Source organism: Aegilops tauschii, chromosome 4 (genome assembly GCF_002575655.3).
Source record: "Aegilops tauschii subsp. strangulata cultivar AL8/78 chromosome 4, Aet v6.0, whole genome shotgun sequence".
NCBI lineage: Eukaryota > Viridiplantae > Streptophyta > Magnoliopsida > Poales > Poaceae > Aegilops > Aegilops tauschii.
In genome coordinates this window covers 406,408-429,311 of record NC_053038.3, presented here as the reverse complement: position 1 = coordinate 429,311, position 22,904 = coordinate 406,408, and the positions used below count along the sequence as shown (strand labels likewise).

At 40.0% G+C, this 22,904-nt stretch overlaps 2 protein-coding genes across 2 annotated transcripts; both read left to right on the top strand.

The window, feature by feature from the left end:
• Positions 1 to 14,291: 14,291 nt before the first annotated feature.
• Positions 14,292 to 16,084, top strand: LOC109773811 (malonyl-coenzyme:anthocyanin 5-O-glucoside-6'''-O-malonyltransferase). The gene has a single exon (XM_073496044.1). It carries the CDS (start codon positions 14,588 to 14,590, stop codon positions 15,938 to 15,940), a length of 1,353 nt encoding a protein of 450 aa, XP_073352145.1. The 5' UTR covers positions 14,292 to 14,587; the 3' UTR covers positions 15,941 to 16,084.
• A 752-nt stretch (positions 16,085 to 16,836) lies between these two features.
• Positions 16,837 to 17,148, top strand: LOC109773812 (malonyl-CoA:anthocyanidin 5-O-glucoside-6''-O-malonyltransferase-like). The gene has a single exon (XM_020332528.2). It carries the CDS (start codon positions 16,843 to 16,845, stop codon positions 17,146 to 17,148), a length of 306 nt encoding a protein of 101 aa, XP_020188117.1. The 5' UTR covers positions 16,837 to 16,842.
• The last annotated feature ends 5,756 nt before the right edge of the window (positions 17,149 to 22,904 follow it).

Below are 22,904 nucleotides of genomic sequence, written 5' to 3'. Positions count from 1 at the left end.
TGTATTTCAGTACTGAAATCAATATTGACATATTAAGGTGGATAATCACAATACTGAATTTTAGTACCGAAATTAGTAATATACAACTCAGTCGGGTCATCGTGTTGCTGTTTTTCAGTATTGAAATATTAACGTGGTTAATCTAAGGTGTTAGTCATGCTATTTTTGAGTACTCAAATTATACTGAAATACTAACATGGATAATCGCAATAGTAAAATTTATACCAAAATTAGTGATATAGAAGTGAGTCGGGTGATCGTCGTTTTGTTTTTCAGTACTGAAATCAGTATTGAACTATTAAAGTGGATTATCGCAATACTAAATTTTAGTACCGAAATGAGTGATATAGAATTGAGTCATGCGTTCATCCAGCTGTTTTTCACTACTGAAATAAATACTATCATATTTTCATGGATAATCGCAGTACCGAATATTAGTAACAAATTTGTGATATAAAGCTAAGTCTCATGATCATCGTTTTGTTTTGAAGTCTTGAAATCAGTATTGAAATATTAAGTGGATAATCGCAATACTGAATTTTAATATATAAATTAGTGATATACAACTGAGTGTGATGATCGTCATTTTGTATTACAGTACTGAAATCAATATTGATATATTAATATGGATAATCACAATACTGAATTTTAGTACTGAAATTAGTGATACATGAGCGAGTCGGGTCATCGTGGTGCTGTATTTCAGTATTGCAATCAATTGGGAAATGTTAACATGTATAATCATAATACTCAGTTTTAATACCAAAATTAGTGATATAGAACTGAGTCAGGTGTTAGTCGTGCTATTTTTCAGTACTCAAATCAATACTGAAATATTAACATAAATAATCGCAATACTGAATTTTAGTACCAAAATGAGCGATATAGAACATAGCCGGGTCATCTTGGTGCTGTATTTCAGTACTGAAATTAATATTGAAATATAAAGGTCGATAATCACAATATTGAATTTTAGTATCGAAATTAGTAATATACAACTCAGTCGGGTCATCGTGGTGCTTTTTTCAGTATTGAAATATAAACGTGGTTAATCTCAATGCTATATTTCAGTATCGAAATTAGTGATATAGAATAGAGTCATGCGTTCATGCAGCTGTTTTTCACTACTAAAATAGATACTCAAATATTTACATGGATAATCGCGAGTACCGAATATTAGTAACAAATTTGTGATATATAGCTAAGTCTCGTGATCATCGTTTTGTTTTTAAGTCTTGAAATCCATATTGAAATATTAAGTGGATAATCGCAATACTAAATTTTAATACCAAACTTAGTGATATACAACTGAGTGTGATGATCGCAATTTTGTATTTCAGTACGGAAATCAATATTGATATATTAAGGTGGATAATCACAATACTGAATTTTAGTACTGAAATTAGTGACACACGACCGAGTCAGGTCATCGTGGTGTTGTATTTCAGTATTGAAATCGGTACGGAAATGTTAACAAGTATAATTATAATATCGAGTTTTGATTCCAAAATTAGTGATATAGAACTGAGTGAGGTGTTAGTCGTGCTATTTTTGAGTACTCAAATCAATAAAGAAATATTAAGATAGATAATCGAAATACAGACTTTTATACCGAAATTAGTGATATAAAACTGAGTCAGGTCATCCTAGTGTTGTTTTCAAAATTGAAATTAGTATTGAAAAATTAACGTGAAGAATTACAATACTGAATTTTAGTACCAAAATTAGTGATATACAAGTGAGTCGGGTGATCTCGTTTTGTATTTCAGTACTAAAATCGGTATTGAAATATTAAGGTGGATAATCGCAATACTGAATTTCAGTACCGAAATGAGTGATATAGAACATAGTCGGGTCATCTCGGTGCTCTTCAGTATTGAAATCAATACTGAAATTAACATTGATAATGAAAATATTGAATTTTAGTACCGAAATTAGTGATATACAACCTAGTCGGGTCATTGTGGTGCGATTTTTCAATGTTAAATATTAACGTGGATAATCACAATACTAAGTTTTAGTACTGAAATTAGTGATATGGAACCGAGTCAGGTGTTAGTCATGCTATTTTTGAGTACTCAAATTAATACTGAAATAGTAACATGGATAATCGCAATAGTAAAATTTATACCGAAATTAGTGATATAGAAGTGAGTCGGGTGATCGTCGTTTTGTTTTTCAGTACTGCAATCAGTATTGAAGTATTAAAGTGGATAATAGCAATACTGAATTTTAGTACCGAAATGAGTGATATAGAACAGAGTCGGGTCATCTTCGTGCTGTATTTCAGTACTGAAATCAATATTGACATATTAAGGTGGATAATCACAATACTGAATTTTAGTACCGAAATTAGTAATATACAACTCAGTCAGGTCATCGTGGTGCTGTTTTTCAGTATTGAAATATTAACGTGGTTAATCTCAGGTGTTAGTCATGCTATTTTTGAGTACTCAAATTATACTGAAATATTAACATGGATAATCGCAGTAATAAAATTTATACCAAAATTAGTGATATAGAAGTGAGTCGGGTGATCGTTGTTTTGTTTTTCAGTACTGAAATCAGTATTGAACTATTAAAGTGGATTATCGCAATACTAAATTTTAGTACCAAAATGAGTGATACAGAACATATTCGGGTCATCTTGGTGCTGTATTTCAGTACTGAAATCAAAATTGAAATATTAAGGTGGATAATCACAATACTGAATTTTAGTACCGATATTAGTAATATACAACTCAGTCGGGAAATCATGGTGCTGTTTTTTCAGTATTGAAATATTAACGTCGTTAATCTCAATGCTATATTTTAGTACCGAAATTAGTGATATAGAATTGAGTCATGCATTCATCCAGCTGTTTTTCAGTACTGAAATCAATACTGTAATATTTTCATGGATAATCACAGTACCGAATATTAGTAACAAATTTGTGATATAAAGCTAAGTCTCGTGATCATCATTTTGTTTTTAAGTCTTGAAATCAGTATTGAAATATTAAGTGGATAATCGCAATACTGAATTTTAATATCAAATTAGTGATATACAACTGAGTGTGATGATCGTCATTTTGTATTACAGTACTGAAATCAATATTGATATATTAATGTGGATCATCACAAATACTGAATTTTAGTACAGAAATTAGTGATACACGACCGAGTCGGGTCATCAAGGTGTTGTATTTCAGTATTCCAATCAGTAGGGAAATGTTAACATGTATAACCATAATAGTCAGTTTTAATACCAAAATTAGTGATATAGAACTGAGTAATGTGTTAGTCGTGTTATTTTTGAGTACTCAAATCAATACTGAAATATTAACATAGATAATCACAATACTGAATTTTAATACCAAAATGAGCGATATAGAACATAGCCGGGTCATCTTGTTGCTATATTTCAGTACTGAAATCAATATTGAAATATTAAGGTGGATAATCACAATATTGAGTTTTAGTATCGAAATTAGTAATATACAACTCAGTCGGGTCATCGTGGTGCTGTTTTTCAGTATATTAGTGATATAGAACTGAGTGAGGTGTTTTTCAGTATATCATGCGTTCATCCAGCTATTTTTCACTACTGAAATCTATACTGCAATATTTACATGGATAATCTCAGTACCGAATATTAGTAACAAATTTGTGATATAGAGCTAAGTCTCATGATTATCGTTTTGTTTTTAAGTCTTGAAATCGGTATTAAAATATTAAGTGGATAATCGTAATACTGAATTTTAATACCAAAATTAGTGATATACAACCGAGTGTGATGATCGTCATTTTGTATTTCAGTACTCAAATCAATATCTATATATTAATCTGGATAATCACAATACTGAATTTTAGTACTTAAATTAGTGATACACGACCGAGTCCGGTCATCGTGTTGAGTATTTCAGTATTGAAATCAGTACGGAAATGTTAACATGTATAATCATAATACTCAGTTTTAATAACAAAATTAGTGATATAGAACTAAGTCGTGTGTTAGTCGTGCTATTTTTTAGCACTCAAATCAATACTGAAATATTAACATTGATAATCGCAATACTGAATTTTATACCGAAATTAGTGATATAAAACTGAGTTAGGTCATCGTAGTGTTGTTTTTAGTATTGAAATCAGTATTGAAAAATTAACGTGGAGAATCAAAATACTAAATTTTACTACCAAAATTAGTGATATACAAGTGCGTCGGGTGGTCTCGTTTTGTATTTCAGTAGTGAAATCAGTATTGAAATATTAAGGTGGATAATCGCAATACTGAATTTCAGTACCGAAATGAGTGATATGGAACATAGTTAGGCCATCTTGGTGCTCTAGTTCAGTATTGAAATCAGTACTAAAATATTAGCGTGGATAATCACAACACTGAATTTTAGTACCGAAATTAGTGATATACAACCGAGTCGGGTCATCGTGGTGCGGTTTTTCAATATTAAATATTAACTTGGATAATCACAATACTAATTTTAGTACTGAAATTAGTGATATAGAACCGAGTCAGGTGTTAGTCATGCTACTTTTGAGTACTCAAATTCATACAAAAATACTAACATGGATAATCGCAATAGTAAAATTTATACCGGAATTAGTGATATAGAAGTGAGTCGGGTGATCGTCGTTTTGTTTTTCAGTACTGAAATCAGTATTGAAGTATTAAAGTGGATAATCGCAATACTGAATTTTAGTACCGAAATGAGTGATATAGAACAGAGTCGGGTCATCTTGGTGCTGTATTTCAGTACTAAAATCAATATTGAAATATTAAGGTGGATAATCACAATACTGAATTTTAGTACCGAAATTAGTAATATACAACTCAGTCGGGTCATCGTGGTGCTGTTTTTTAGTATTGAAATTAGTATTGAAAAATTAACGTGAAGAATCACAATACTGAATTTTAGTACCAAAATTAGTGATATACAAGTGAGTCGGGTGATCTCGTTTTGTATTTCAATACTGAAATCGGTATTGAAATATTAACGTGGATAATCGCAATACTGAATTTCAGTACCGAAATGAGTGATATAGAACATAGTCGGGTCATCTCGGTGCTCTTCAGTATTGAAATCAATACTGAAATTAACATTGATAATGAAAATACTGAATGTTAGTACCGAAATTAGTGATATACAACCTAGTCGGGTCATTGTGGTGCGATGTTTCAATGTTAAATATTAACGTGGATAATCACAATACTAAGTTTTAGTACTGAAATTAGTGATATGGAACCGAGTCAGGTGTTAGTCATGCTATTTTTGAGTACTCAAATTAATACTGAAATAGTAACATGGATAATCGCAATAGTAAAATTTATACCGAAATTAGGGATATAGAAGTGAGTCGGGTGATCGTCATTTTGTTTTTCAGTACTGCAATCAGTATTGAAGTATTAAAGTGGATAATAGCAATACTGAATTTTAGTACCGAAATGAGTGATATAGAACAGAGTCGGGTCATCTTGGTGCTGTATTTCAGTACTGAAATCAATATTGACATATTAAGGTGGATAATCACAATACTGAATTTTAGTACCGAAATTAGTAATATAAAACTCAGTCGGGTCATCGTGGTGCTGTTTTTCAGTATTGAAATATTAACGTGGTTAATCTCAGGTGTTAGTCATGCTATTTTTGAGTACTCAAATTATACTGAAATATTAACATGGATAATCGCAATAATAAAATTTATACCAAAATTAGTGATATAGAAGTGAGTCGGGTGATCGTCGTTTTGTTTTTCAGTACTGAAATCAGTATTGAACTATTAAAGTGGATTATCGCAATACTAAATTTTAGTACCAAAATGATTGATACAGAACATATTCGGGTCATCTTGGTGCTGTATTTCAGTACTGAAATCAATATTGAAATATTAAGGTGGATAATCACAATACTAAATTTTAGTACCGATATTAGTAATATACAACTCAGTCAGGAAATCATGGTGCTGTTTTTTCAGTATTGAAATATTAACGTCGTTAATCTCAATGCTATATTTTAGTACCGAAATTAGTGATATAGAGTTGAGTCATGCATTCATCCAGCTGTTTTTCAGTACTGAAATCAATACTGTAATATTTTCATGGATAATCACAGTACCGAATATTAGTAAAAAATTTGTGATATAAAGCTAAGTCTCGTGATCATCATTTTGTTTTTAAGTCTTGAAATCAGTATTGAAATATTAAGTGGATAATCGCAATACTGAATTTTAATATCAAATTAGTGATATACAACTGAGCGTGATGATCGTCATTTTGTATTACAGTACTGAAATCAATATTGATATATTAATGTGGATCATCACAAATACTGAATTTTAGTACTGAAATTAGTGATACACGACCGAGTCGGGTCATCAAGGTGTTGTATTTCAGTATTCCAATCAGTAGGGAAATGTTAACATGTATAATCGTAATAGTCAGTTTTAATACCAAAATTAGTGATATAGAACTGAGTAATGTGTTAGTCGTGTTATTTTTGAGTACTCAAATCAATACTGAAATATTAACATAGATAATCACAATACTGAATTTTAATACCAAAATGAGCGATATAGAACATAGCCGGGTCATCTTGTTGCTATATTTCAGTACTGAAATCATTATTGAAATATTAAGGTGGATAATCACAATATTGAATTTTAGTATCGAAATTAGTAATATACAACTCAGTCGGGTCATCGTGGTGCTGTTTTTCAGTATATTAGTGATATAGAACTGAGTGAGGTGTTTTTCAGTATATCATGCGTTCATCCAGCTGTTTTTCACTACTGAAATCTATACTGCAATATTTACATGGATAATCGCAGTACCGAATATTAGTAACAAATTTGTGATATAGAGCTAAGTCTCATGATTATCGTTTTGTTTTTAAGTCTTGAAATCGGTATTAAAATATTAAGTGGATAATCGTAATACTGAATTTTAATACCAAATTAGTGATATACAACCGAGTGTGATGATCGTCATTTTGTATTTCAGTACTCAAATCAATATCTATATATTAATCTGGATAATCACAATACTGAATTTTAGTACTTAAATTAGTGATACACGACCGAGTCCGGTCATCGTGTTGAGTATTTCAGTATTGAAATCAGTACGGAAATTTTAACATGTATAATCATAATACTCAGTTTTAATAACAAAATTAGTGATATAGAACTAAGTCGTGTGTTAGTCGTGCTATTTTTTAGCACTCAAATCAATACTAAAATATTAACATAGATAATCGCAATACTGAATTTTATACCGAAATTAGTGATATAAAACTGAGTTAGGTCATCGTAGTGTTGTTTTTAGTATTGAAATCAGTATTGAAAAATTAACGTGGAGAATCAAAATACTGAATTTTACTACCAAAATTAGTGATATACAAGTGAGTCGGGTGATCTCGTTTTGTATTTCAGTAGTGAAATCAGTATTGAAATATTAAGGTGGATAATCGCAATACTGAATTTCAGTACCAAAATGAGTGATATGGAACATAGTTAGGTCATCTTGGTGCTCTAGTTCAATATTGAAATCAGTACTAAAATATTAGCGTGGATAATCACAACACTGAATTTTAGTACCGAAATTAGTGATATACAACCGAGTCGGGTCATCGTGGTGCGGTTTTTCAATATTAAATATTAACTTGGATAATCACAATACTAATTTTAGTACTGAAATTAGTGATATAGAACCGAGTCAGGTGTTAGTCATGCTACTTTTGAGTACTCAAATTAATACAAAAATACTAACATGGATAATCGCAATAGTAAAATTTATACCGGAATTAGTGATATAGAAGTGAGTCGGGTGATCGTCGTTTTGTTTTTCAGTACTGAAATCAGTATTGAAGTATTAAAGTGGATAATCGCAATACTGAATTTTAGTACTGAAATGAGTGATATAGAACAGAGTCGGGTCATCTTGGTGCTGTATTTCAGTACTAAAATCAATATTGAAATATTAAGGTGGATAATCACAATACTGAATTTTAGTACCGAAATTAGTAATATACAACTCAGTCGGGTCATCGTGGTGCTGTTTTTTAGTATTGAAATATCAACGTGGTTAATCTCAATGCTATATTTCAGAGTCAGGTCATCCTAGTGCTGTTTTTAGTATTGAAAAAATAACGTGAAGAATCACAATACTTAATTTTAGTACCAAAATTAGTGATATACCAGTGAGTCGAGTGATCTCGTTTTGGATTTCTGTACAGAAATCAGTATTGAAATATTAAGGTGGATAATCGCAATACTGAATTTCAGTACCGAAATGAGTGATATAGAACATAGTCGGGTCATCTTGGTCCTCTAGTTCAGTATTGAAATCAGTACTCTAATATTAACGTGGATAATCAAAACCGAAATTAGTCATATAGAATTGAGTCATGCGTTCATCCTGCTGTTTTTCACTACAGAAATAAATACTGCAATATTTACATGGATAATCGCAGTACCGAATATTAGTAACAAATTTGTGATATAGAGCTTAGTCTCGTGATTATCATTTTGTTTTTTAAGTCTTGAAATCGATATTGAAATATTAAGTGGATAATCGCAATACTGAATTTTAATACCAAAATTAGTGATATACAACCGAGTGTGATGATCGTCATTTTGTATTTCAGTACTGAAATCAATATTGATATATTAATCTGGATAATCACAATACTGAATTTTAGTGCTGAAATTATTGATACACGACCGAGTCGGGTCATCGCGTTGTTGTATTTCAGTATTGAAATCAGTACGGAAATGTTAACATGTATAATCATAATACGCAGTTTTAATACCAAAATTAATTATATAGAACTGAGTCACGTGTTAGTCGTGCTATTTTTGAGTACTCAAATCAATACTGAAATATTAACATAGATAATCACAATACTGAATTTTATACTGAAATTAGTGATATAAAACTGAGTCAGGTAATCCTAGTGTTGTTTTTCGTATTGAAATCAGTATTGAAAAATTAACATGGAGAATCAAAATACTGAATTTTACTATCAAAATTAGTGATATACAAGTGAGTCGGGTGATCTCGTTTTGTATTTCAGTAGTGAAATCAGTATTGAAATATTAAGGTGGATAATCGCAATACTGAATTTCAATACCGAAATGAGTGATATAGAACATAGTCGGGTCATCTTGGTGCTCTAGTTCAGTATTGAAATCAGTACTGTAATATTAACGTGGATAATCAAAACCGAAGTTAGTGATATAGGATTGAGTCATGGGTTCATCCAGCTAATTTTCACTACTGAAAACAATACTGCAATATTTACATGTATAATCGCAATACCAAATATTAGTAACAAATTTGTGATATAGAGCTAAGTCTCTTTATCATCGTTTTGTTGTTAAGTCTCGAAATCGGTATTGAAATATTAAGTGGATAATCGCAATACTGAATTTTAATACCAAAATTAGTGATATACAACCGAGTGTGATGATCGTCATTTTGTATTTCAGTACTGAAATCAATATTGATATACTAAGTTTTTATACTGAAATTAGTGATACAGAACCGAGTCAGGTGTTAGTCATCCTACTTTTGAGTACTCAAATTAATACTGAAATACTAAGATGGATAATCACAATAGTAAAATTTATACCAAAATTAGTGATATAGAAGTGAGTCGGGTGATCATCGTTTGTTTTTCAGTACTGAAATCAGTATTGAAGTATTAAAGTGGATAATCGCAATACTGAATTTTAGTATCGAAATGAGTGATATAGAACAGAGTCGGGTCATCTTCGTGCTGTATTTCAGTACTGAAATCAATATTGAAATATTAAGGTGGATAATCATAATACTGAATTTTAGTACCAAAATTAGTAATATACAACTCAGTCGGGTCATCGTGGTGTTGTTTTTCAGTATTGAAATATTAACGTGGTTAATCTCAGCTGTTAGTCATGCTATTTTTGAGTACTCAAATTATACTGAAATACTAACATGGATAATCGCAATAGTAAAATTTATACCAAAATTAGTGATATAGAAGTGAGTCGGGTGATCGTCGTTTTGTTTTTCAGTACTGAAATCAGTATTGAACTATTAAAGTGGATTATCGCAATACTAAATGTTAGTACCAAAATGAGTGATATAGAACATATTCGGGTCATCTTGGTGCTGTATTTCAGTACTGAAATCAATATTGAAATATTAAGCAGGATAATCACAATACTTAATTTTAGTACCAATCTTAGTAATATACAACTCAGTCGGGTCATCGTGGTGCTGTTTTTCAGTATTGAAATATTAACGTGGTTAATCTCAATGCTATATTTTAGTACCGAAATTAGTGATATAGAATTGAGTCATGCGTTCATCCAGCTGTTTTTCACTACTGAAATCAATACTGTAATATTTTCATGGATAATCACAGTACCGAATATTAGTAACAAATTTGTGACATAAAGCTAAGTCTCGTGATCATCGTTTTGTTTTTAAGTCTTGAAATCAGTATTGAAATATTAAGTGGATAATCGCAATACTGAATTTTAATATATAAATTAGTGATATACAACTGAGTGTGATGATCGTCATTTTGTATTACAGTACTGAAATCAATATTGCTATATTAATGTGGATAATCACAATACTGAATTTTAGTACTGAAATTAGTGATACACGACCAAGTCGGGTCATCGTGGTGCTGTATTTCAGTATTGCAATCAGTAGGGAAATGTTAACATGTATAATCATAATACTCAGTTTTAATACCAAAATTAGTGATATAGAACTGAGTCAGGTGTTAGTCGTGCTATTTTTGAATACTCAAATCAATACTGAAATATTAAGATAGATAATCATAATACTGAATTTTATACCGAAATTAGTGATATAAAACTTAGTCAAGTCATCCTAGTGCTGTTTTTAGTATTGAAATCAGAATTGAAAAATTAACGTGAAGAATCACAATACTGAATTTTAGTACCGAAATTAGCGATATACGAGTGAGTTGGGTGTTCTCGTTTTGTATTTCAGTACTGAAATCAGTATTGAAATATTAAGGTGGATAATCGCAATACTGAATTTTCAGTACCAAAATGAGTGATATAGAACATAGTCGGGTCATCTCGGTGCTCGAGTTCAGTATTGAAATCAGTACTAAAATATTACCGTGGATAATAAAAACACTGAATTTTAGTACCGAAATTAGTAATATACAACCGGGTCGGGTCATCATGGTGCGGTTTTTCAATATTAAATATTAACGTGGATAATCACAATACTAAGTTTTAGTACTGAAATTAGTGATATAGAACCGAGTCAGGTGTTAGTCATGCTATTTTTGAGTACTCAAATTAATACTTAAATACTAACATGGATAATTGCAATAGTAAAATTAATACTGAAATTAGTGATAGAAGTGAGTCGGGTGATCGTCGTTTTGTTTTTCAATACTGAAATCAGTATTGAAGTATTAAAGTGGATAATCACAATACTGAATTTTAGTACGACCGAAATGAGTGATATAGAACAAAGTCGGGTCATCTTGGTGTTGTATTTCAGTACTAAAATCAATATTGAAATATTAAGGTGTATAATCACAATACTGAATTTTAGTACCGAAATTAGTAATATACAACTCAGTCGGGTCATCGTGGTGTTGTTTTTCAGTATTGAAATAGCACAAGATCGTGTAGTTCGTTTGCTAGAGCTTTTCTAATGTCAAGTATCATTTCCGTAGACCATGAGATTGTGCAACTCCCGGATACCATAGGAATGCTTTGGGTGTATCAAACATTACAACGTAACTGGGTGGCTATAAAGGTGCACTACAGGTATCTCCGACAGTGTCTGTTGGGTTGGCTCGAATCGAGACTGGGATTTGTCACTTCGTATGATGGAGAGGTATCTCTGGGCCCACTTGGTAATGCATCATCATAATGAGCTCAATGTGACTAAGGAGTTAGCCATGGGATCATGCGTTACGGAACGAGTAGAGAGACTTGCCGGTAATGAGATTGAACGAGGTATGGGATACCGACGATCGAATCTCGGGCAACTAACATACTGATGGACAAAGGGAATTGTATACGTGATTGATTGAATCCCCGACATCGTGGTTCATCCGATGAGATCATCGTGGACCATGTGGGAGGCAACATGGATATCCAGATCCTGCCGTTGGTTATTGGCCGGAGAGATGTCTCGGTCATATCTGCATGGTTCCCGAACCCGTAGGGTCTACACACTTAAGGTTCGGTGACGCTAGAGTTGTTATGGGAAATTGTATGTGGTTACCGAAGGTTGTTTGGAGTCCCGGATGAGATCCCAGACGTCATGAGGAGTTTCGGAATGGTCCGAAGGTGAAGATTTATATATGGGAAGTCCAGTTTCAGTCGTCGGAATGGTTTCAGGGGTTATCAGTATTGTACCGGGACCACCGAAAGGTGTCCAAGAGTCCACCGGGGTAGGGCCACCTACCCTGGAGGACTTAGTGGGCTGAATATGGATGGGAACTAGCCCCCTAGTGGGCTGGCGCCCCGCCCCCCCCCCCCCCCAAGGGCCCAAGGCGCCTAAGGTTGGAAACCCTAGGGGAAGGGGGCGCCTCCCACCTGCTTGGGGGGCAAGTCTCTCCTCGTGGCCGCCGTCCCCCCCCCTATAGATGCATCTAGGGGGGATGCCCCCCTCTCCACTTCACCCTACAAATAGGTGGGGGTGGGAGGGCAGCCGCACCCCTTCCCCCGGCACAACCCTCCACCCTCCAACACCTCCTCCTCCTCCGTAGTGCTTGGCGAAGCCCTGCCGGATAACTGCAAGCTCCACCACCACGCCGTCGTGCTGCCGGAGCTCTCCCTCAACTTCTCCTCTCCCCTTGCTGGATCAAGAAGGAGTAGACGTCCCCGGGATGTACGTGTGTTGAACGCGGAGGCGCTGTCCGTTCGGCACTTGGATCGGATCTTCCGCGATTTGAATCGCCGAGAGTACGACTCCATCGACCGCGTTCTTATAACGCTTCCGCTTAGCGATCTTCAAGGGTACGAAGATGCACTCCCTCTCTCTCGTTGCTAGTATCTCCTAGATTGATCTTGGTGACACGTAGGAAAATTTTGAATTATTACTACATTCCCCTACAGGTATTGATTTCCTGCGATGTAAAAAACATGCAGAAAACAGCAACTGACACTTGGCACTATGTCAATAGGTTAGTACCAAAAAATGATATAAAATGATTATAAAACATCCAAGATTGATAATATAACAACATGGAACAATCAAAAATTATAGATACGTTGGAGACGTATCAATTTCCTTGGAGGTATTCTTGTCATGAGGTTTTGTAAAGACAACATAAAACATATTATCCATAGAAACTTTAGCATTATTAAGTTGCCCATCATCATAACCCCTTTGATTTCCGGCAACAATCCAAGAATAATGTTGATTAACATTATTGAAAACTTGTTGGATTACATCTAGAATGGGGACTTCCTTCCTAAGATTTTCATCAAAGATTTTATTATCCCCAAGCAAATGTCTTAACGCATAATCACTGTTGTAAAGAATTTCATCAGCGCTAGTGTTGGTACTCTTCGGTGGTAGGTGGGCAGAGAGAGAGAGAGAGAGAGCGCTAGATCAGATCCAACGTCCACCCAACCATGGCGGAAGCGGGAGTGCGAATTGGAAGCTAATTATTTCTTATTCGGGAAGTGTACGAATTGGAAGCCAAATCGGTTTGAGATCGTCACCGCGACATGACATCGCCTCTGATCCTCCTATATATACCGCTTACCTGCCGTAGCCAAAAGACACACGGAAAATCAAACTAGAGTTTTGGATTATTTCTCTATTTGCGTTGCCGCTGTAGTCTACTCCATTTCCACGTGTGAGCTTGCATCGGCGAGCGGGAGAGCAGGTCTCCGAAATCTCTCGCTCTTGTGATCCCTGCACTGGAAGAGGGTGATAAGTTTTTTGCGCGACTGCTCATCGTTTGTCACCACGTGTCTTCTTCCTCCCAAGTCAGGCGGTGGTACTCATCATCATCTCAAATGCTGTTTGCATCAAGTCGTTATCAACACCGTCATCAACAACATCGTAACGGCAGCAACGGAGGCACCTACAAATGATTAGTACGTGCGACGTAATCTGATCCAATTTTTTTACTATGGTTTTCTATTGTACAGGAATTACTCATTAACTTGCCTAATTTTTCAACACTTGAATTTTGGCATCACCTCTGCTGCGAAGATGAAGTGCAGGACGCCATGGATATCATTAGTTTTTTAAGCAGCTGCTTCAAAAGCAGAGCGGGCCAGCATAGCCATGGACTCATATGAAGCTTTCCATTCATCATTAGTGCCTAATTAACAACAAGAAAAAGCTCAATCCCTCGAGCAGATCAGTGCCAAACCTACCCCACCCGTCAGTCACAGTCACAGCCCAGCAAGCAGCTGGAACAGAGCAAAGCAGAGCATTTTTCTTTTTCTTTTTTTAGGGAAGAGAGCAAAGCAGAGCATAGTGTAGTGGTAGGTGGGCAGTGAGAGAGAAGAGCGGAATACTACGAGGAGATCAGATCGAGCATCCACCCAACCCAACCCAACCCAACCGAGAGCCAGCGAATCCATGGCGGAAGCGGCGGGAGTGCGCGTGCTGGAGCGGCTCCGCGTGGCGCCGGCGCCGCCGTGCCCGTCCGCGGAGCTCCCCATCACCTTCTTCGACGCCGCCTGGCTCTTCACCGGCCCCGTCCAGCGCCTCTTCTTCTACCGCCACGCCCACCCGGCCGCCGCGCTCCCGCTGCTCGCCGCCTCCCTGCCGCACGCGCTCGCCCGCTTCTTCCCGCTCGCAGGCACCATCAGCCCCGCCGCCCGCTGCCTCTCCTACTCCAGCGGCCACCACGCGCTCCACCTCGTCCTCGCTGAGTCCCACGAGGACAACTTCGACCGCCTCGTCGCCGCCGGGCCACGGGACCTGAGCCTGATGCGCACGCTCGTGCCCGCGCTGCCCCCGCCCGGAAAGGACGGGGCTTTCGCGCTCGCCGCCGTGCAGGCCACCGTGTTCCCCGGCCGCGGTGTCTGCGTCGGCGTCTCCGTCCACCACGCCGCCTGCGACGACGCCTCCGCCACGCTCTTCGTCCGGACCTGGGCCGCCGCGTGCCGCCTCGGGGGGCCCCTCGACGGTGCCGATCACTCCCAGGCCGTGCCGCCACCGCCCGTGCTCGACCGCTCCCTCGTGGCCGACCCCGACGACCTGCTCGGCAAGACGCTCGCCGGGATGAGCCGCCTCGCGTCCGGCCCTCCGCCTCCGCCTCCGCCCCCGCAAGCGCAGGGGCCTCCGCCTCCGTCTCCAGTGATCGCGTCCTTCCCGCTGACGCGCGACCAGATCGACGGGATCAAGGACGCGGCCGCGCCGCACGCGTCGTCGTTCGTGGCGGCGTCGGCGCTGGCGTGGGTGTGCCTGCTGCGGTGCCGGTCCGCGGGCGTGGAAGGCGCGGCGCGCAGCCACATGCTGTTCTCGGCGGAGTGCCGGTCGAGGCTGGCGCCGCCGCTCCCGGCCGAGTACTTCGGCAACTGCCTGCGCCCGTGCTTCGTGGAGGCCGCGACGGATGAGCTCAAGGGCGACACGGGCGGGAGCGTGGCGGCGGCTGCGGCGGCCATCGGGGCGGCGATAAGGGAGATGGAGCGGGGCGTGCTGGAGGGCGCGGAGGAGTGGCTGGGGCAGGTGATGTCGGTGCTGCCGCAGCGGCCCATGTCCGTGGGCGGGTCGCCGCGGCACGGCGTGTACGCGGGCGCGGACTTCGGGTGGGGCACGCCGTGCAGGGTGGACATGGTGTCCATCGAGATGACCCCCGGCACGGTGTCGCTGGCCGAGAGCCCCGACGGGTGCGGCGGCGTCGAGGTCGGCGTCGTGCTGCCGCCCGACGCCATGGAAGCTTTCGCCTCTTGCTTCGCCGAGCTCCTCGACAAGAAGAGCGTGTGACTGACATCGCCCGTGTGTCCGTGTGTGTGTCCGTGTGTGTGTGTGTGGTGACCACGAGTTGGCTTCCTCTTGTGAAGTTGTGTCAAATTTGAAATTGGATTATATGTGTGTATGTTAGTTACAAATTCACAATTTTTCATCGAATTGCGACTAAGTAGGTTGGTATGTGATGTGTGCAAACGTAAGGCAGAGGTGTTACCATTCATACCTACAGTACATCCTGGAGCATCACCAGTGAAGTCAGCAAGCAAATTCTCAAGATTATCTGGGTCCGGAAAGTGACACATACCTACAGTACAAGTCTTTTAACACACAATTGCTCTACCCACCTTTTGTTTATGTGACACAAAAGTGATGTCACTGCATTCATAATCAATAAGTAGTATTCACCTATGAACTATGGTTGTAATTTCATATTACCACATAAACTACATTTATTTTCCAAAAAAGGACATTAAACCCCCGGCCTCTGCGTTATTGTGATGCACACATCATTTCTTATTAATTACTCCCTCTGTAAACAAATATAAAACATATTAAAAGAGTATCAAGCAGAGTACATAACAAATACAACCACGACTAAGCTATTACAAGATATGATTAACACATATGACTAAGTTGACTAAATCCGCAACCACGCCTTCAAGAAGGGATGCACGTCTTTACGCCACCGACGTCAAAATAAGTAGACAATGTCTTCAACAAGGTAATGATAAAATTCCATCAATGCTGAGCCCGGCCAACAAAGGTCAAGACAAGAGTTTACCAAGATGTTGACTAGAACATAACCATATAAAGTGCATATTAGTCTCAAGTTATTTACTGAACTATTGTCTTTGACAGATCGAAACAAGGCATATATATCTACATTGTCTAGATCAATACACATTGCGATCAGGGAGATGGAGTGGGGCGTGCTGGCGGGCGCGGAGGGGTGGCTGGGGCAGGTGATGTCGGTGCTGCCGCAGCGGCCCATGTCGGTGGGCGGGTCGCCGCGGCACGGCGTGTACGCGGGCGCGGACTTCGGGTGGGGGAAGCCGTGCAGGGTGGACATGGTGTCCATCGAGAAGACCCCCGGCACGGTGTCTCTGGCCGAGGGCCCCGACGGGTTGGGCGGCGTCGAGGTCGGCGTCGTGCTGCCGCCCGACGCCATGGAAGCTTTCGCCTCTTGCTTCGTCGAGCTCCTGAACAACAAGAAGAGCATCTGACGCCATGGTGTCCATCGAGTTGACTTGCTCATGTAACACTAGTGGACTGTCGCTGTGTCAAATTTAAAACGGGATTATATGGAGTATGTTGTTTTCAAATTCAAATTCACTGGGTTTTCATCCAAACTGCAACTAAACTTGTATGTCATGTGTGCAAACGTAAGGCAGAGGTGTAGTACCACTTCATTTCATTCATCACCGATTACCAACAGTGGCTTCTGATCAAGTTGCCATTGGTTTGCGTATTTTGGCTAGGAAAAAAATGCAACGGAGCGAAGAAACCCTAAAGCAGCGAGCCAGCGACTCTACTTCTCCCTTCACCCTCCATCGCCACGTCTCCCAGCCAGCGGCGCTGTCACTCGAGGAAAGGAACAGGGGAATGTGTAGCCGTCGACCCCATGCACCGTTTCGCCCTCTCCATGAGAACTCGCGGCGAAGAAGCCGCCGCTCGTGGAGCTTGACTCGGAGGACATCACCGCAAGGACTCGCCGTAAAGGGTTCGTCAGAGGAGGAGAGTGCAGTGCAGGGTGCCTCGCCACCATTGTTGGTTTAGACACACTCCTCCTAAAGCTCATCCTCTCCAGCTCCCATTCATACCTTCTCTCTCTTTTCAGGCCCGCATCGAGGTGCCGATGGTGGCCCGGGTTCAAGGCGGCGAGTTGCAGATTCTTGATCATTTTATGTTAAGATCTTGCCCCCGTTCCTAAACCTGTTGATTTTGTAGAGTTCTTGCGGATCGTGTTGGTCATTCAACGCTTCCGGGGTGTTTGAGGGGGCCAACTACCTACCGACGAACAATATGGAGGTGTGCTCCGAGCAGCAGTTGGTCAGCTGCGACCATGAACCGAAGCCCCTTTTTTGTGATTGGTTGATTGTTCGTGAGATAGGTTGGGATTTTGTGGCATATCACTATGTTTTGTCTATTAGTGTAGAACTTTTCCCACCAAATAAGGGGTAATTTGATTGGTTAATTCGAGGGGAACTAGGATCAGTATTTCATTGCAAACTTTACAAGGGAAATTTGAATGACACACGCAGCAGTAAGGTTATGTTAAGAAAAACCTTTCTATGTGAAGACACTCCTTGCAGCAAAGAAGAACAGGAAGCATGCTTCCTATTTTCAATAGTATCGCCGTTCCCAAATATTGGCTCTTTACTGTGGATGTTCTGAAAGAAAATGAGTTGGCCTAAAATAAAGGATCAATATTCATGCTTGCTTTTGATTTCTCATCTAACAAAATACATTTCCTAGAAGATATATTTATTTTTTTCAGAAAAAGGATCAGATCTATTATAAAGATTCCTCAGAAGTACAAAACACCTCAAACATAATAAAAATTACATCAAGGTCCATGGACCACCGAATGACCACGGCCGCCGCCAGAAGAAGCCATCGACGCGCTACTATCGCCAGTCCTATACCAGAGCCGGCCAGACCTTGTCTATGAAAACCAGGAAGTCTTCGTGCACGTGCCCCTAAGGACCAGCGCCCCTGAGCCACAGTCGTCGCCGTTGAATCCTTGAACCGATCTGAATAACCTGACACCAAATATCGCCGTTGCATATGCACGACAAGAAACCCTAACCTCGCTGCCCTAAGGAGCTGGCAGGAATCTACGCCGGAGCTCCGTCTAATCTGTCCCAACGGACGAATTTGAGGAGGATCGGAGCCCGGAAGATTGATTCAAAGAAGAAGCGCCGCCATCCGTCCAAACGCTGCCCCTACAAGGACTAAAACCCTACCTATCTACTAGCCGGATCCGATGCACCAGAAATCCCCTCCCCACCATAGGCCGCCGGAGCGGCGGGCGGAAGTGAGGCGTATCCATGGGCTCACCGGTGAAGATCGAGGGGAGGAAGGCTTTCCCTAGTGACCACTGAAGATGTATTTAATTAATCTAAAGAAGAGTCACAAAACTAGCATGTAGAGTTAATATGAACAATTCCGTTTCATGCTACTTATGTGATCCTGATTGCAACATAAGTGATAATGATTTTCTCTTACTATCCTGCCAAGGTTTCCCATCTATTTAGTGACGACCCAATGACTTTAGCATCTCAGAAAAAAAAACACGGCAATATTACAAAGCTTTGGAATAAATCGTCTTTTTTTCCTGGCATATTTGTGGCGTTGATGAACAACACCCCAACAAGCAATGACCGTCTGACCACGGGGAGGATATCAAGAGCATCAGCCACAACCAGTAACAATGATGACCAGCTCATGAGGCAACTACCGAAGCGTTTGAGTCTTCTTGAGAAGACAAGATGCTAGAGATCAAGAATGGTCTAGAGAGAGGGGGGAGATTAGGAGAGGGAGGAAGAGAGATCAAGGGGGGGAAGAGGAAGGATAGGGAGGGGAGCGCGTGCTGGCAAATAGACATTGGTAGGACCACCACATTCCGAAATAAATAAAAATGGGATTTGTTGGTGAGTCATCATTGCCTTTGTTCCCAGTGTTTGTCAAACACGATAACTTTAATGTCTACGCATCATGGATACATTCTTAAATTATTTGATTAAAGAGTTTTTAGCTCTTGATATTTTATTATGGTGTTGTAGATATATCCATTCACATATCACCATGAGAAATATTTTTGGTAATGAGAAAAATAAAACAATTAAAGGAGAGTGATTTGCCGGTAAAATATTCATGAATACATTCTTAAATTATTTAGATTTTGAATATGTATGCAAGCTGCAACTAATGTGAGGAAGAAATGGGCTTCGCCTTGAGATGATCGTAGTCATTTGTTTGACCTATTTACATGCATTGTAGCCCGCCATATTATTATAGGCCAGAGCGGTGAATCCCTAGAACCACGTGACTTTCTTGTCAATATAATTATGCATTTTTACTAACAGAAAAAAGGGTAAGGTATAACCTGCTGTGAAGGCTAAAAATGATAATATTAACTGCTGAATGTTGGTCGGGAAGGACCCAACGAACACCCTCATCATAGACAAGTTTTCAGAAAGACAAAATTACCACTAAAATTGTTCGCATTTGCCACTGGAACGCACTTGGAGCCACCGCACGAGCTAGGGTACGGCGCCGCCCCTCCGGCATGCGCCGCCTCGCCATCACTCCCTCCGTCCTACGCCGCCTCGCCGTCGCCGTCGCCCTAGGTAATAGGTAATGTCGCTGCACTTTCCTCCCTCCCTCACTCTTCCAAATGCCCGCCGCCGATCGGATCTGAGCCTTCCTCTTATTAATTGCAGATGTGTTCCATGTTTTGTAATGCATCCTCTTTGTAATTGCAGATTGTGTATCTTAAGTCGAGCAGGAGGCAAGCAGATCAAATAAGATGTGAGTTGTTTTATTGCCAAACGAAGAAAATGAAGGTCTTTTTCAAGTATAGTTTCTTATTACACTTAACATAGTTCAATATCACTAAAATATTAAGATACAATTATAAATCAATCGTTGCAACACTTCCACTTTTTCCAGAAAATTTATGTAAATTGTTTCTCTTTTGAAACATCATCTTTAAAACTATTTGACTAACTCTAATGTATGTAAGAAAAATAATATAGGGTAAATTTGTATGCATCATTATATTAATTTTGTTTCAAAGATGAGTAATAGTGTATATAGGTATCTTATTGTCTATTTGCATATCGTTAAATATATTCACAAGGAGCTCTAAATCATATCATCTAATAAATATGTTGATGAGTGTTTCTAGTGTATGATTGTCTATGTTAGGTGCAGGTTTAAAGAAATAGGGTACTTTTGAGTGTATATTTCCTATCTTATATTTAACTAAATAGAATGGCCTGGAGTCTAGGAGGTACGTATAAGGATTTTTCTCGAATCTTTTGTGGTACTCATATATCAGGGTTTTCATGGTCAAATATGCATTTCATTTCATGCGGGTTAAAACAATCAACAAACAATGAATGCGTACTTTGTAATATCAAAACTGAATCATATATTCTTTGTATTTAGCACTGCTTGTAACAAATATGCATGAAAAGTTAAAAACATGATGTAGTATATCATTGAACATTGTGCATTGAGTTTTTCATTAATTGTTTCATATGTTGCCTGCAAACTGTGCAACCGAACCTGGAAAATGACGATGACTCGCACAACTCCTGGCTGGGCTCAACACAAACACATGGCTTCACATGATCACTATCAAGCATGGTTGGGAAAAGCTATATTGGCAACAAAAGGTTTCCAAAGATAAGAAGCTTCCAATAGTTCCTTAATGTCCGAACTCTACTCTAGGAAAGTGAGGTACACTTTATGGGTAGAGGGAGCCCGAGTTGATATCCCTCACTACTGCCAAACAATTTGACGTTACATACACATGATTTAAGTGAAAATCAAACGCTAAGTATGGCACTTCACTGCAGACCATAGCTAAATCACATGCTGATACCGACAAATTGTTGTCGCGGCTGCCTTTGAGGCCGAGAGTGAAATAGCTGCGTCCATGTTGATTTTCTTTCCTTCAACTTCACCAAGGAGCACCTTCGAGCTTCACCTCGCATGTAGCTTCGTCTTCTTTGGCATTGTAGTCTCCCAAATCATGGTGTGGTTTATGAGGAATTTTGGCATGAAGACTATTGTAGAGACTAGAGAGTGGGTTCTTGCTGGTACACATGCTCACGGGTCATTTTTCTGTAGACACTCCCCAAAATGTCACCAAGACTTTGACAAAGCTAATAGTTTCTTTCGGAAAGGAGATTGAGCCCCGGCCTCTGCATCATTGTGATACGAAGTAAACATGCAATAGTGTTTCCTTTAGCAGAGAACGCCACTACTTAGCACCCGACAAGTTATTGGCGATGAGATGCTCTGTTGAATCCTCGTCAATCAAGGCCCATGCGCATTTTGTCATCTCCAGTGCAAAAGGAGCGTCCCCGTTAAAGTATTAGGCCCCCGACACCGATATTTAATTATGAGCCCGCCATTGCGGATATTGTTGTTATATTTGAAAGAAGAAATTTGAACACCGAAGTTTGAAAATGGAGGTTAAATAAAACAATCCATATATTTGCCGAAAAAGGGTTCCCCCGCTTTGTATACAAAGCAACCAACCGAACCATACAGAGATAGGTGCTGGGGCGGAAGCAGCACAGTCACGCCCAAAAGAAACGACAAAGAAAGAGCAAAAGAAATAAATGCCGACAACGGCGGATCAATAAAAACTAAGAAGCCTCGCGATCGCTGCGCCCACCGGGATCTTCCACTAGGCTCCAAGACTCCGAAGCACCGGCACCTATCAACACCTCCAAGAAGGATCGCGACGATGACGACACTGCTGCCAAGGGTTTCCCCCGGTACACGACGAGGCGAGAGGAAGGGTAGCCCCCGACGCCCTCCCGGAAGGTCAGGTGGCACCCACAGGCGCCACCGCGCCGGTGTCGGCCACGCCGACAGGGGTTTCCCTTGATCCCAACCCGCACCTCGGGCGCTCCGGATCCAGCCACCAAACCAACCACCACCATGCGCCAACGTGGTCATGAGGCCCCCACGCCGTGTTACCACGGCACCGCGGCGAAGAATCAGAGCCGGGATTAGGGCATCAGCACCGTCGGCACGCGGGAGGGCCCCACCTCCACCGTCAGCGACGGTAGCCGTCCGGACGCAATAGCAGGAGCACACCAGGCCCACAGGCCTGGCCGAGCCCTCGTGGGCCCGTAAAGCTCCCGCCTTCGCGCTGCTGCCGGCACGCCATCGGCGCCGATGCCCCATATCCGAGCTGCTCCTCCTCCTCACCGCGTCGCAGACAACGAGGCCA

Coding starts and splice junctions, on each gene's coding strand:
- LOC109773811 (XM_073496044.1), top strand. CDS start 14,588: ATGGCGGAAGCGGCGGGAGTGCGCGTGCTGGAGCGGCTCCGCGTGGCG.
- LOC109773812 (XM_020332528.2), top strand. CDS start 16,843: ATGGAGTGGGGCGTGCTGGCGGGCGCGGAGGGGTGGCTGGGGCAGGTG.